At 28.0% G+C, this 16,510-nt stretch overlaps 2 protein-coding genes across 3 annotated transcripts; one reads left to right on the forward strand and one right to left on the reverse strand.

Annotated features, from left to right (window-relative positions):
* The first annotated feature begins 10,730 nt into the window (after positions 1-10,730).
* LOC107894805 (uncharacterized) lies at positions 10,731-12,813 on the forward strand. Of its 2 annotated transcripts, none has more exons than XM_041109389.1 (9): positions 10,731-10,930; positions 11,009-11,195; positions 11,281-11,336; positions 11,606-11,642; positions 11,738-11,803; positions 12,007-12,117; positions 12,200-12,350; positions 12,428-12,504; positions 12,602-12,813. In XM_041109389.1, the coding sequence occupies exons 1-9, from the start codon at positions 10,830-10,832 to the stop codon at positions 12,665-12,667; spliced, it is 852 nt and encodes a 283-aa protein (XP_040965323.1). In that variant the 5' UTR covers positions 10,731-10,829; the 3' UTR covers positions 12,668-12,813. The 2 variants fall into 2 exon arrangements, with proteins under 2 accessions (XP_040965323.1, XP_016675506.2); XM_016820017.2 differs by having other exon boundaries at positions 10,732-10,930; positions 12,013-12,117.
* A 2,536-nt stretch (positions 12,814-15,349) lies between these two features.
* Positions 15,350-16,269, reverse strand: LOC121225194 (germin-like protein subfamily 1 member 7). The gene is made up of 2 exons (XM_041109390.1): positions 16,146-16,269; positions 15,350-15,915 (listed from the first exon to the last, which is right to left on the reverse strand). Exons 1-2 carry the CDS (start codon positions 16,267-16,269, stop codon positions 15,377-15,379), a joined length of 663 nt encoding a protein of 220 aa, XP_040965324.1. The 3' UTR covers positions 15,350-15,376.
* Between the last annotated feature and the right edge of the window lie 241 nt (positions 16,270-16,510).

Genomic DNA, 16,510 nt, shown 5'->3' on the forward strand with positions numbered 1-16,510 from the left:
TTTCCATTTTAAGGGAGCCGGGGCCCCTACCAGCCCCTGACTACTATAACAAAAAATCCACTTATTTTTACATTCGAACCTAATTTTATTCTAAAAAAGAAAAAAACTATAATTCAAGTGAAACTAGAATCAATAAATTTGATATTATCTGTCAGGAATCATTTGGTAAAATTTATGTCTAGATTTCAATATTTAAAAGACAAACAAAGTGATGAAACCTTTTAGGGGTTACATATACAAACGAGTGGACCATCTTTGTAATGGTTATTGTGAAAAATATTATATATATTGGGGTAAAGTTAGAAAAGAATTTTAAAAGATTAAATTGAATTTTTATCATTTTTAGGGGAGCAAAGTACAAATTTACCTTTACTAATTTAAAATTTTAAAAAAATAAAGGACCTAAATAGAAAATTTTTCATTTTAGGGGAGCCGGCGCCTCTGCCAGCCCCTGACTACTATAATAAAGAATCCGCTTATCTTTATATTTGAACCTGATTTTTTTCTAAAGAAAAAAAAACTATAATCCAAGTGAAACCGGAATCAATAAATTTAGGATTATCTGTCAGGAATCATTTGGTAAAATTTAAGTCTAGATTTTAACATTTAAAAGACAAACAAAATGATATAACCTTTTAGGGTTTAAATAAACAAACGAGTAGACCCTCTGTACAATGTTTATTGTGGGTAAAGTTAGAAAAGAATTTTAAAAGATTAAATTGAATTTTTATCATTTTTAGGGGAGCAAAGTACAAATTTACCTTTACTAATTTAAAATTTTAAAAAAATAAAGGATCTAAATAGAAAATTTTTCATTTTAGGGGAGCCGGCGCCTCTGCCAGCCCCTGACTACTATAATAAAGAATCCGCTTATCTTTATATTTGAACCTGATTTTTTTCTAAAGAAAAAAAAACTATAATCCAAGTGAAACCGGAATCAATAAATTTAGGATTATCTGTCAGGAATCATTTGGTAAAATTTAAGTCTAGATTTTAACATTTAAAAGACAAACAAAATGATATAACCTTTTAGGGTTTAAATAAACAAACGAGTAGACCCTCTCTACAATGTTTATTGTGAAAATATATTATATATATTTGGGTAAAGTCAAAATTTTTTTTGAGGATCAGAATTAAATTGTATATTTTTACGATAGTAAAAATACAATTTCATCATTTTAATAGTCTATATCTTTATAACTTTTAAAGAATTAAATCAAGCTTTATCATTTTTGAAAGTTAAAATGTAATTTTATCAATACTAATTTAAAGTTTTGTAAATCATAAAACAACCTAAATGGAAAATTTTCTATTTTAGAAAGAACAGAACCCTACCAGCCCCTAATTTTTACTTTATCTTTTACTCAAGAAATAATATGTATTATCAAATTTGCAGTAATGTGTTTTCACTATTTGATTTTGGGTTAAATATGAAATTGGCAATCTCAATTTGTCCACTTCTCCCAAATTAATACTTAAGGTTTTTTTTGTCCTAGATTGATATCCTAACTTCTTTTCCGACAACTATATTAGCACTCAAGCCTAACGCCGTTAAGTTTAAGGTAGGTGATAGTATCAGACAATGACATGTGTTAGTAGTGACATCCTGATTATGTCATTATTTTTCTTTTCTTTCATGAGTTAGTAAAAAAGCAACGACGTTAGGCTTGGGTACCAATCTAGAACAAAAAAAAAATCTTAAGCATCAATTTGAAAGAAGTGAATAAATTCGAGTACTAATTTTATATTTAACTCTTTAATTTTTAAATTATAATTACTCCACATTTGTAATAATTAATAGTAAAACTTTGAAGAAAAAAAAAACAGTGAAATTTTGAGTAATTTTATCAAATGAAACCGAAAGAGTAAGAAACAAAATCCAATACTTATGATGCATGAATAAATATAAAGTTGTATGAATATTGATCAATTCATTGTAATATTTATTTTATTTAATGTATTAATATTTCATTAATTATATATAAAAATCTTAATTAAAATTTTTCATAAATTAACCAAAATAAGGAGCATAGGATAGATGAGCTGCTTGTTTTTTTCTTTGACCAAAATTGTGTGCTTCTTACTAACTTCTGCCATACTCATATAATTAATTAATTAAAATAATTGACCCACCAATCATTTTGAGATACCTTATTGACATGTCTCCACTTCATCCATGTGTCAAAATCTCTATGCTCTCATTTTCAAACAATTTCATTTTGGTTAAAATATGCCATAAGTTCTTGTAGTTCTCGTACTCTTCACAAATTTATAATTCAATCCCTTTACTTTTCAAAATTTAAAAGTTCATGTCCAATTATTAAAGCTGTTAACTTTTTTAGGGGAGCCGAGACCCCTGCCATCCCCTGGTTACCCCATTATTGAAACTTATAATAAAAAAATCACTTATCTTTACATTCGAACATGATTTTTTTCTAAAGAAAAAAAAACTATAATCCAAGTGAAACCTAAATCAATCAATTTGGAATTATCTGTTAGGAATCATTTGGTAAAATTTAAGTTTAAATTTCAGTATTTAAAAGATAAACAAAGTGATGTAACCTTTTAGGGGTTAGATATAGAAACGAGTGGACCCTTTCTATAATGGTTATTGTGAAAAATATATATGATATATATATTGGGGTAAAGTTAGAAAAGAATTTTAAAGAATTAAATCGAATTTTTATCATTTTTAGGTGGTTAAAGTATAATTTTACCTTTACTAATTTAAAATATTAAAAAAATTAAAGGGCCTAAATAGAAAAATTTTTATTTTAGGAGAGCCGGGGCCCCTTCCAGCCCCTAGCTACTATAATAAAAAAATCACTTATCTTAACATTAGAACCTGATTCTTTTCTAAAAATAAACTATAATACAAGTCAAACCGAAATCAATAAATTTAGGATTATCTGTCAGGAATAATTTGATAAAATTTAAGTCTAAACTTTAATATTTAAAAGACAAACAAAATGATGTAACCTTTTAGGGGTTACATATACAAACAAGTACACCCTCTCTACAAAGGTTATTGTGAAAAAATATTATATATATATTGGGGTAAAGTTAGAAAAGACTTTTAAAGGATTAAATCAAATTTTTACCATTTTTAAGGGGCCAAAGTGCAATTTTACCTTTACTAATTTAAAATTTTTAAAACATTAAAGGGCCTAAACAAAACAAATTTCATTTTAGGGGAGCCGGGGCCCCTGCCAGCCCCTTGTTACTATAATAAAAAAACTCACTTATCTTTTCATTTGAACCTAATTTTTTTCAAAAAAAAACTGTAATCCAAGTGAAACCATAATCAATAAAATTGAGATTATCTGTCATGAATCATTTGGTAAAATTTAACTCTAGATTTCAATATTTAAAAGACAAATAAAGTGATGTAACCTTTTAAGGGTTACATATACAAACGAGTAGACCGTCTCTGCTATGGTTATTGTGAAAAAATATATCATCTATATTGGGCTAAAGTTAGAAAAAAATTAAAGGATTAAATCTAATTTTTATCATTTTTAGGGAGACTAAAGTGCAATTTTATCTTTACTAATTTAAATTTTTTAAAAAATTAAAGGGCCTAAATAGAAAATTTTCCATTTTAGGGGAGCCGGGGCCCTGCTAGCCCCTGGCTATTATAATAAAAAAATTCACTTATCTTTATATTTGAACTTGATTTTTTTTAAAGAAAAAAATTATAATTCCAGTGAAACTGAAATCAATAAATTTAGAATTATCTGTTAGGAATCATTTGGTAAATTTTAAGTCTAGATTTTAATATTTAAAAGACAAACAAAGTAATGTAACTTTTTAGGGGTTACATATACAAACAAGTAGACCCTCTCTATAATGGTTATTGTGAAAATATATATTATATATATTTGGGTAAAGTCAAAAATTTTTGTTGAGGATCGAAATTAAATTGTATATTTTTATGATAGTAAAAATGTAATTTCAAAATTTTATTAGTCTATACATTTACAAGTTTTAAAGAATTAAATCAAACTTTTATCATTTTTGAAAGTTAAAGTGTAATTTTATCAATACTAATTTAAAGTTTTGTAAATTATAATGGGACCTAAATGGAAAATTTTCCATTTGAGAGAAAACGGAACCCTACCAGCACCTAGTTTTGCCACTGATGTATACTAGAGGTATGCATGGGCCGGGCTGGGCTGGGTTCAGGTCGAGCTCAACTAAAAATTTAGGCCGTTTGCTAGGCACGAGGCTGGCCTGACATGAAAAATAGGCTTAAAATTTTATCCAAGCCCAACTCAGATAAAAATGTTAAAACCCAAGCCCGACCCGCCCATATTAATTTTTATATTAATTTTTATATAATTTTAAAATATATATAATACATCAAAAATACTAAACATCAAAATAAATATTTCCTAGCAAATTGAAAATAAATTTTAAAAAAATATGTATACTTAAATAACACTAAGATAGATGCAACTTAACAAGCAAATGTCTCTAAAAATAATAACAAAATTAACAAATGTCTTTAAAATAATAACAAAATTAACAATAAAATAAGTTTTCTACAATATCCAAACAATAACAACAAAATAGAAGCAACATAATAATAAAATGGTAACAAAATAGGGAGAAAACAATAAGAAAATAATATTAAAATCAAACATATTTATTTTCCTTTAGTGAATTCGGGCCGGGCAAGCCCCAGGCCGAAATGCCTTACCCGAGACCTGACCCATTTTTTAAACGTGTTTTTTTTGTCAAAGCTCATTTTTTGGGCCTATATTTTTGTCCAACCCATGAACAGGTCTAATGTATACTATCGAATGAAATTAAGTATTTAGTTCGTACCAATATTCTTAACTAATTTTTACTTTATCTGGTATTGAAGAAATAATATGTATTATCAAATTTGCTCCAATGTATTTTCACTATTTGATTTTGGGTTAAATATGAAATTGGTAATCTGAATTTGCCCACTTCTCCTAGATTAATACTTAAGGTTTTTTTTGTCCTAGATTGATGTCCTAACTTTTTTTCCGTCAAATATATTAGCACTCAAGCCTAACACCGTTAAGTTTGGGACAGGTGATAGTATCAAACAATGACATGTGTTAGTAGTGACATATTGATGATGTCATTATTTTTATTTTCTTTCATTTGTTCAAGTCAGCAAAAAAGCAACGACATTAGGCTCAGGTACGAATCTAGGACAAAAAAAATCTTAAGTATCAATCTGAGAGAAGTGAATAAATTCGGGTACCAATTTTATATTTAATCCTTTAATTTTTAAATTATAATTACTCCGCATTTGTAATACTTCATAGTAAAACTTTGAAGAAAAAAACAGTGAAATTTTGAGTAATTTTATCAATTGAAACCGAAAGAGTAAGAAACAAAATCCAATACTTATGATGCATGAATAAATATAAAGTTGTATGAATATTGATTAATTCATTGTAATATTTATTTTATTTAATATATTAATAATTCATTAATTATATATAAAAACATTAATTAACATTTTTCATAAATTAACCAAAATAAGGAGTATAGGATTGATGAAATGCTTGTTTTTTTCTTTGACCAAAATCGTGTGCTTCTTACTAATTTCTGCCATACCCATATAATTAATTAATTAATTAAAATAATTGACCCACCAATCATTTCGAGATACCGTATTGACATGTCTCCACTTCATCCATGTGTCAAAATCTCTATGCTCTCATTTTCAAACAATTTCATTTTGGTTAAAATATGCCATAAGTTCTTGCGGTTCTTGTACTCTTCACAAATTTATAATTCAATCCCTTTACTTTTCAAAATTTAAAAGTTCATGTCCAATTATTAACGTTGTTAACTTTTTTAGGGGAGCTGGGGCCCCTACCAGCCCCCTGGTTATTCCCTTTTTAAAACTTATAATAAAAAATTTCACTTATTTTTACATTCGAACCTGATTATTTTTTAAAGAAAAAAATTATAATTCAAGTGAAACCAAAATCAATAAATTTGAGATTGTATTTTAGGAATTATTTAGTAAAATTTAAGTCTAGATTTCAATATTTAAAAGACAAACAAAGTGATGTAACATTTTAGGGGTTATATATACAAACGAGTGGACCCTCTCTATAATGGTTATTATGAAAAATATATATGATATATATATTGGGGTAAAGTTAGAAAAGAATTTTAAAGGACTAAATCAAATTTTTATCATTTTTAGGGGGTCAAAGTGTAATTTTATCTTTACTAATTTAAAATTTCAAAAAAAATTAAAGGGCCTAAATAGAATTTTTTTTCATTTTAAGGGAGTCAGGGCCTCTGTCAGCCCCTGACTACTATAATAAAAAAAATTCACTTATCATTACATTCAAACCTAATTTTTTCTAAATAAAAATAATTATAATCCAAGTGAAATAGAAATCAATAAATTTGGGATTATCTGTCAGGAATAATTTGGTAAAATTTAAGTCTAGATTTCAATATTTAAAAGACAAACAAAGTGATGTAACCTTTTAGGGGTTATATATACAAACGAGTGGACCCTCTCTGTGATGGTTATTGTGAAAAATATATATTATATACATTGGGGTAAAGTTAGAGAAGAATTTTAAAAGATTAAATCAAATTTTTATCACTTTTAGGGGGCCAAAGTGTAATTTTACATTTACTAATTTAAAATTTTTAAAAAATTAAAGGGCCTAAATAAAAAAAATTCATTTTAAGAGAACCAGGGCCCCTGCCAGGCCCAGGCTACTATAATAAAAAATTCACTTATCTTTACATTCGAGCCTAATTTTTTTCTAAGGAAAAAAAAATATAATCCAAGTGAAACCGAAATCAATAAATTTTGGATTATCTATCACAAATCATTTGGTAAAATTTAAGTCTAGATTTCAAATTTTAAAAGACAAACAAAGTGATGTAACCTTTTAGGGGTTATATATACAAACAAGTGGATCCTCTCTGTAATGGTTATTGTGAAAAGTATATATTATATATATTGGGGTAAAGTTAGAAAAGAAATTTAAAGGATTAACTCGAATTTTTATCATTTTTAAGGGGCCAAAGTGTAATTTTACTTTTACAAATTTAAAATTTTAAAAAAATTAAATGGCCTAAATAGAAAAATTTTTATTTTAGGGGAGTCGAGGCCTCTACCAGCCCCTGGCTATTATAATAAAAAAATTCATTTATCTTTACATTCGAACCTGATTTTTTTTCTAAAGAAAAAAAAAACTAAAATCCAAGTGAAACCGGAATCAATAAATTTGAGATTATTTGTCTGGAATCATTTGGTAAAATTTAAGTCTAGATTTCAATATTTAAAAGACAAACAAAGTGACGTAACCTTTTAGGGGTTACATATACAAACAAGTGCACCCTGTCTACAATGGTTATTGTGAAAAAAATATTATATATATATTGGGGTAAAGCTAGAAAAGAATTTTAAAGGATTAAATCAAATTTTTATCATTTTTAGGGGGTCAAAGTGTAATTTTACCTTTACTAATTTAAAATTTTTTAAAAATTAAAGGGCTTAAATAAAAAATTTCTATTTTAGGGGAGCCGGGGGCCCGGGGCCCCTGCCAGCCCCTGCTACTATAATAAAAAAACCCACTTATCTTTACATTCGAAACTAATTTTTTTTTCTAATGTAAAAAAACTATAATCTAAGTGAAACCGGAATCAATAAAATTAGGATTATCTGTCACAAATCATTTGGTAAAATTTAAGTCTAGATTTCAATATTTAAAATACAAATAAAGTGATGTAACCTTTTAGGGGTTACATATACAAACGAGTGGACCCTATATGCAATGGTTATTGTGAAAAAAAACATATTATCTTTATTGGGGTCAAGTTAGAAAAACAATTAAAAGATTAAATCGATTTTTTATCATTTTTAGGGGGATCAAAGTGAAATTTTACCTTTACTAATTTAAATTTTAAAAAAATTAAAGGGATTAAATAGAAAATTTTTCATTTTAGAAGAGTCAGGGCCCTGCTAGCCCCTGGTACTATAATAAAAAAATTCACTTATTTTTACATTCAAACTTAATTTTTTTTCTAAAGAAAAAAATTATAATTCAAGTGAAACCGAAATCAATAAATTTGGGATTATTTTTCTAAAACCATTTGGTAAAATTTAAGTCTAGATTTCGATATTTAAAAGATAAACAAAGTGATGTAACCTTTTAGGGGTTACATATACAAACGAGTAGATCCTCTCTGAAATGGTTATTATGAAAATATAAATTATATACATATTGGGGTAAAGTTAAAAAATAATTAAATGGTTAAATCAAATTTTTATTATTTTTTAGATGGCTAAAGTGTAATTTGACCTTTACTAATTTAAAATTTTTAAAAAAAATTAAATGGCCTAAATAGAATTTTTTTTCATTTTAGGGGAGCCGAGGGGGCCCCTGCTACTATAATAAAAAATTCACTTATCTTTACGTTTGAACTTAATTTTTTTCTAAAGAAAAAAAGACTATAATCCAAGTGAAACTGAAATCAATAAATGTGGTATTATCTGGTAAAATTTAAGTCTAGATTTTAATATTTAAAAGACAAACAAAGTGATGTAACTTTTTAGGGGTTACATATACAAATGAGTAGACCCTCTCTATAATGGTTATTGTGAAAAAATATATTATATATATTTGGGTAAAGTCAGAAATTTTTTGAGGATCGAAATTAAATTGTATATTTTCACGATAGTAAAAATGCAATTTCACCATTTTATTAGTCTATATCATTATAACTTTTAAAGAAATAAATCAAACTTTTATCATTTTTGGAAGTTAAATGTAATTTTATCAATACTAATTTAAAATTTTGTAAGTTATAAAGGGACCTAAATATAAAATTTTCCATTTGAGAGAGAACAGAACCCTACCAGCACCTAGCTTTGCCATTGATGTATACTATGGATTGAAATTAAGTATTTAGTTCATACCAATATTTTGAACTAATTTTTACTTTATCTTTTATTGCAGAAATAATATGTCTTATCAAATTTGCTCTAATGTGTTTTCACTAGTTAATTTTGAGTTAAACATAAAATTGGTAATATGAATTTGTCCACTTGTACCAAATTGATACTTAAGGTTTTTTTTGTCCCAAATTAGTACTTTAACTTTTTTTCCGTCAACTATATCAGCATCCAAATCTAACGCCGTTAAGTTTAAAACAGGTGATAGTATCAGCCAATAACATGTGTCAATAGAGACATCTTGATGATGTCATTATTTTTCTTTTCTTTCATTTGTCCAAGTCAATAAAAAAGTAACGACGTTAGGCTTAGGTACTAATCTAAGACAAAAAAAATTAAGTATCAATCTAGGAGAAATGGATAAGTTCGGATACTAATTTTATATTTAACCATTTAATTTTTAAGTTATAATTACTCCACATTTATAATAATTAATAGTAAAACTTTGAAGAAAAAAACAGTGAAATTTTGAGTAATTTTATCAAATGAAACCAAAAGAGTTAGAAACAAAATCAAATAGTTATGATGCATGAATAAATAAAAAGTTGTATGAATATTGATTAATTCATTGAAATATTTATTTTATTTAATGTATTAATAATTCATTAATTATATATAAAAACATTAATTAACATTTTTCATAAATTAACCAAAATAAAGAGCATAGGATAGATGAGCTGTTTGGTTTTTCCTTTGACCAAAATCGTATGCTTCTTACTAATTTCTGCCATACCTATATAATTAATTAATTAATTAATTAAAATAATTGACCCACGAATCACTTGGATATATCTTATTGCCATGTCTCCACTTCATCCATGTGTCAAAATCTCTATGCTGTCCTTTTCAAACAATTTCATTTTGGTTAAAATATGCCATAAGTTCTCGTGGTTCTTGTACTCTTCACAAATTTAAAATTTATACCCTCTGCTTTTCAAATTTTAAAAGTTCATATCCATTTATTAACACTGTTAACTTTTTTTGTCAAAATTATTAGTGTCAAATAAAAAAAAATACTCACTTGGTAGTAATGTAATTAAAAAATGATGTTGAAATGAACCCGAATTTTACAAAATGATCTTAACAGTATTAACAATTGGACCTAAATTTTGAAATCTAAAAAGTATAGGCACTAAATTCTTAAAAATATAATTATAGGGATTAAATTTTAAAATTTTGAAGAGTAGAGGGACTTATGACATATTTTAACCTTTCATCTTCTCTTAAAAACTTGATGTAATTTAGCTAAACACATGGTTTTAACTGGACTTGTGATCTAACCTACCAGATCAGTTTAATTGGTTCGATTATCAACTCTATTTGAATTAAATAAATTATTAAAAAAATTTAAAAATAAAAAATAAAATCAATTCAACCATCGATCAATCTTTTATCTCGGTTCAACTGGTTTTAAGTAGTTTATTAAAAAATTCAATCTCATTGCCTGGAATGACATACCAATCGATTTCTAGTTCAATCAATCAAACCAACTGATCCGGTCTAATTCTAACAAGAATGCGCACTTTTAACTTAAGATCAATTTGAAATTAAAAATCAGTTTTTTTGAATTCAACAAATTAAACTCCTCTTTTGCAAATTTATTTTCAAATTCTTTAATTAAAAATTAAATATCCTTAAAAAATAAAATAAAATTCGGTTGATAACAGACTAAACTGAATAACTGTAATTTCAAAGTCTCGTCTGCTCCACCTTTGCAACATAGTTTGCCTATATATATACTGCGTTCTCTTCTACTATACTGATTAAGATTGAAAAAGAAGTAAAGCAATAACTTCGCGTATAAGTTTTCCCGGCTTTTAGTTTCCTTTCCGGGAAAATTTCAGTAGCCATGTCGACCATTTCGTTTCCAAGAACTAATTTCTTTACTTACGCTTGCAATGGATCGAGTCCCCGCCACAAGCTTCATTCAATTTCGCTCACTCCAACTACGTAAGTCTTTTTGTGATTTCTTTTTCTTCAAGTTAACTAAGATTTTTAGGGTTCTTGATCGTACGTTTTCTTTATTAGGAAAATGAATACGAAATCAATCGGCTTGGTGAGGAAGGAAGATCATTCGGTATTGCCTCGAACGTCGTTGATTACTCATCTTAAATTCAACAGTCTAGAACCGTCGGATGAGGATCTTTTTCACGAAAAGAAATTAGTATTCGGAAATTACGTGGCGAGACAGGCCGTCCGCGATGAAGAATTGTGGGTACGTATATACTGTTTCTAACCTTTCTAATTTGTTTCATTTGATCAAATGAATGCTGATGGCTCTTTGTTTTGTTTTGTGTCAGGTAGCGGCATATCTGAGAGCAGAAACTCACTGGGAAGATCAACCAGGCGATGAAAGGTAGGGATTGAATTTCTAAATATTTATTTCTTGAAGTGAATGTATAATCTTTTTGTTTCTCAATTAAGTCCTTAGATAACTATATAAGATATAGAAGGATATAGACGCAGAGCAGACTGATAAGTAGCTCTTTTATGTAGAGAAATACAGTACCCTTTTTATGAACCTGGAGCTTAGTTCGGTTTAGTTCATATAGATTCAAGTCTCAGTATTTGCAATGTTTCTTAAATGGATGCCTCTGATTGTCTCTATTCATGATACATATACAGATTGATCGAACACCTCAAAATGGATTTCATTGAGCGGGTAGGACAGACTAGTGCCTTTCTCTTAATTACTTGCATATACATATGAATTTTGGGTTACATGTGAAATGTTTACAAACATTCCATGATTTACAGGAGTTCAATTCCTTGAAAATGCGATGCCGGGGGCAATTCGGGCAGATAAATAAATGTGTCGTCGCGGTACATGTTTCTATTTTTATGTTCTTCTTTTCTCAGATTGGTATTCCTTTCAATGTGTTTGTTGTCTCTTTCGGGTGAGGGTTAGATCGATGCGAAGCTTCTGTGTTTATGTTCAAAAGGACTTCCCAAGTCCATGTAACATAGGTTCTAATGTTAAGTCATTGTTTGCTTTTGATCGAGAGTTTTACCCATTGTTATCGAAGTATCAGGTTTGTAAGCCGGACCTGAATGTGCAACGCACGGTGATTAAAAGCGTAGTTGGAACCCTTGATATCAGCATTAGGCATCTGTTACATGGAGAGACTTTTCCTGGGGTACATACACTGCAATATTCTTTTATAACATTCATAACCCAGTGATTTGTTCATAACGTTTGAGAATCCGAACCTGTTGCAGCAACATAAGAAGTATCGCTTCCCCATCATCAACACAAAAAACCTTCAGAAATATGCTTACATTTCGAACTTATGCACCAGGAAATCGGCCCGTCGACAAGGCATTGGCAGCAATATGATGCGTTTTGTTATTGAATTCGCCAAATTAAGTGGTAAAAAAAGTTGCAAGCATTTCCTTCCAAGGAAAAGGTTCCCATTCCACTTCTGATTTCAGTCCCTTATGTTGCAGGCATCAAATCCGTATATGTCCATGTGTGCAGGGACAACAAACCGGCATTCAACCTGTACCGAAAGCTTAATTTTGAGGTAATACCACTTTATCGACTCCGTTTTACGTTACCGGCTTGGTTTTGTATCGATTTCTGAATGGAGTCTGATATACATTTTGCATTCTCCATTTCAGGCGGTTGAAATGGCAAACTCTGCGTTAGAAGAAGAGCAGATGTACTTACTCTGTTATAAGGCATGAAACTCAGTTGAATACAAATTTAGGATGGGTGAGAAAAGGTGATTTGGATATGGATAGATAACCAGAAATTGTAAATGCTATGAATTGCTAACAATATGCTTTTTGCTTCGATTTAATTACATTGATTCATAAAGTTTCTTGTAGTATTCTACATGTTTAAGATTTCAATTATCATTATTTGCGGCTAAAACTGTTCATAGTAAAAGTATCACCAAAACCCCTATATTATATTTTAGTTCTTTTATTGAAAAAATAATTAAATTAATTCATATATGTTAGATGAATGAGCAAAACAGTCCCTATGTTAAAATTGCAACATTAAATATTTATTAAAATAGTTTAGATCACTCGTTTAACATTAAAATAGTTAAAATAAAATTTTATTATATATTAATTTATAATTTATATTTTTTCGTGGGATAAGATAATATATTAATTTATAATTTTATTATTTATAAAGGAGTTAAACAACAATTTTTGAGTTTTTTTTATATAAATAATACAAAAAATTAATTACGAAATGGGACATGTTGTAACTTATGTAAATGGTATGTTTTGTACAGTAAATTTAGGTGTCGTCAATGTGTTAAGCGACACCAACCTCAAAAGTAGTCCATTGTTAGACAACACAAACAAATATTGATTTCCTTTAAATACTGAACAAATATCGTAATAATACAAAAAACATTGTTTTTTGTATTTCTTCAATATTATATAGTATTTAAAAGAAATACAAATGATTTTTGGTATAGCCTAACAATATGATGACACCACTTAAAAAATAGTATTTTTTTCATCTAAAATAAGTGTTTTATGAAGGATTGCTTTTGGGCTTGGTGTAGCTTGATACATTAGGGACATCTAAATTTAATGTTGAAAACACATGGTTTTTATAAATAATCAATGACATGTCATATTTTCATAATTAATTTTTTTGTATTATTCATGTAAAAAATTCTCAATTTTTCTATATTTAACAAATATAAATATTTATTTAAAATCAATTTTTAAGGGATAAATTAGTAATATATGTCGAATTTGAAAGATAATGGGAAAATAGGCTAATTTCTTCAATATTTAGAGAAACAAACCGATTTTAAAGAGAGAAACAAAAAACACATCTTACATAAATTATTTTTTGTTGACCTATCTGAAAATATGTTCTACAAAACACATTTTCTTTAATAATTTGACATATTAGCTCATTTGGTAAGATGATTAAACATATTTTGTATTTTTATTTTCAAAATCGACTTATTTTTTTTAAAAATAGACTAAAATCTCTAATTATTTTTTAAAAACGTTTTCATCAAAATTACCCAATTTTTAAAGGTATAATTAAATTAGAAAAAATGGATTTTAGGATAGCTCGTACAAAATTCTTATATTGGGAACTAGAAAGCAATGTCCTATGGATCAAAGCTGTCATCGTCTAAACGACAGCTTATTTGCGGAAAGTGGAAATTCCCGCGTCATTCATGGGTGGGCCCCTCTGAGTATGGAAATCTAGCATGCCATCACGTGTTCCCATTATTTTATATTTTATTGGGTATATACAACTCGTGACCTAATTATTATTATTTTTTATTTTAGACATTTAAAATTAAAAAATATATAATTTAAGTACACTCACGTTATATAGTTCAATCATTTTGACCACTTTAGTTAAAATTACAAATAGCAAGTTAATATATTGATGTAAAAGTTAAAGACTAAATTTGTTATTATATTAGTTTTTTAACTACCACGTTAGCTTGTCGTTTGTGATTTTGTTACTTGGGTAAATTATTTGTTATATATATATATATATATATATCATCTGCTGCAGCAAAAGAACAATTTAAATCCCAATTATTATTTGCATTTAAACCCGAGGAAATAAATGAAGTAGTTTAGAACAATTTCTATAAAAAAAAGTTGATAGAATAAAATGAATTTTTTTAATTTTTTTAAGTTTAGCATTCTTATAATTTTTTAAAATATTTCTTTTATAATTTTCAAAAATAGATTAAGAAATTTTTAGTGTTTTTTTTTCATAATTTTTTAACTCTTAAGATTTTTTTGGTTTTCTTAATGATTTTCTTTTAATTTCTCATGTATATTTAAAAAAAAAAACATTTTGAAGTATGTTTTTAACTTTTCTTGATATGTGGTAAGCGTCATTGATTGGCTTAACATTTTTTAACAGAGATTTATATTTGGATAATAAAAATTACAAAATGAAAATAAGGAGCCAAACTAATAAAAAAATAAATACCCCACTCGTGTATGATATTATTCCGTCAATTATGTTATATATAAATTTATAATTGCTTCAATAGGTTGTATGTACATCATCCCTAGCTATATACATAAAAAATAGTTTTAGACAAATGACAATTGAAATATTTATATATACACAAATATAATTTATCTTTTCCAAATTCAATTATTACAAATTTTGAATAAAATTAGAATTTCAATGGTTAATAAAAAAAGATGTTTTCATGTTTAATCTAATATTTTTGGGTGAAATCTAAAATTATTTTATGGATTTAAATTAAAAAGAATTTTCAATTTTATAATATGCTATACATGTTTACATAAGAAGAGGCCCCACAAAGAACATCTTTTATTTTATATTTCAGAAAATAAAATAACATTTAATGTTACTATAAATAACAAATGACTTCTTCAAACATCATTCAACATTCTCCTATTGTTATCCCATTAGAACTCGAATTGAAGATTCTTCACCATTTTCCAATCCAGATTAAAAGCCTTGGCAAGAATATCAGCATTAATGGAAGGGTTTGAGCCAAATACTGCATTTGCGATAGTGATCACCCTTGGGTTTTCACTGCTAAGACCAGCAAAGGCGACAACATAGGTGTTCCCTATGTTGTACTGAAAGTGAATGAGACCCACAGGAAAAACAAAGACATCTCCGGGATATAGGACTTTAGAAATCAAACGATTATCTGGATTCGATGTAACGAAACCGACATGGAGTGTGCCTTCCAGAACAACTAGAATCTCTGAGGCACGAGGGTGAGTGTGAGGAGGGTTCAGGCCACCGTAAGGTGCATAGTCAATTCGAACCATAGATATCCCCAATGTGTGAAGTCCTGGCATCTGTGCAACATTGACAGGTGTGACAGTTGATCCAAATATGTTGGATGTGTTTTTGCGAATATGGAGACCTGAAAAGTAGAAGTCATCTGCTTTGGCAAGCTTTGCGTCTTTGCAGAATTTTCCGTTGACAAACACTACATCAAAGCAAGAAATGTCGGTCAATAAAAGAAGAAGAAGAAAAAAAGATGATTTCATGTTACTAACACTTGAGTATAAGTGCCGAATATCAGCATATGTTGGACATTGATGTGATAGATATGAGTGTCAAGGTCTTAAGATTCATATCCCGTTCATGTCCGGATATACATTAGACACAGACACAAGTAGCTCAAGAAAAATGAAAGTATTTGAAGAGAAGACATACCAGAGCCCTTGGGATCATTAATGGCTACACAAAAGTCCTGAAGTGGGCTAGGATCAGAGGCAAAGGTCAAAGATGATGCAAGAGCCAAGATGAAAATGGATACTATAATCTGAAGGGCTTCCATTTTTTGTATATGGTAGAGTTAGCTTCTATTTCTTTCTTGGGCATGAGAGGCTCTGCATGGATAAATGGCCATTTATAGGTTGATGCCATTGAACCAGTCTATGATTTTTGCTTATTTTAATTTATGCCATAACTGACAGTACAGATAGAAACAACCGAAACATTTTTAATTACTTAGTGAATCAGCAGGCCTGCATAAAAGAAGTAGTATAATACATCTTCCTTTGCTTAAATCAGGACAT

The sequence above is a fragment of the Gossypium hirsutum genome, chromosome D13 (genome assembly GCF_007990345.1).
Source record: "Gossypium hirsutum isolate 1008001.06 chromosome D13, Gossypium_hirsutum_v2.1, whole genome shotgun sequence".
In the NCBI taxonomy this organism is placed as follows: Eukaryota; Viridiplantae; Streptophyta; class Magnoliopsida; order Malvales; family Malvaceae; genus Gossypium; species Gossypium hirsutum.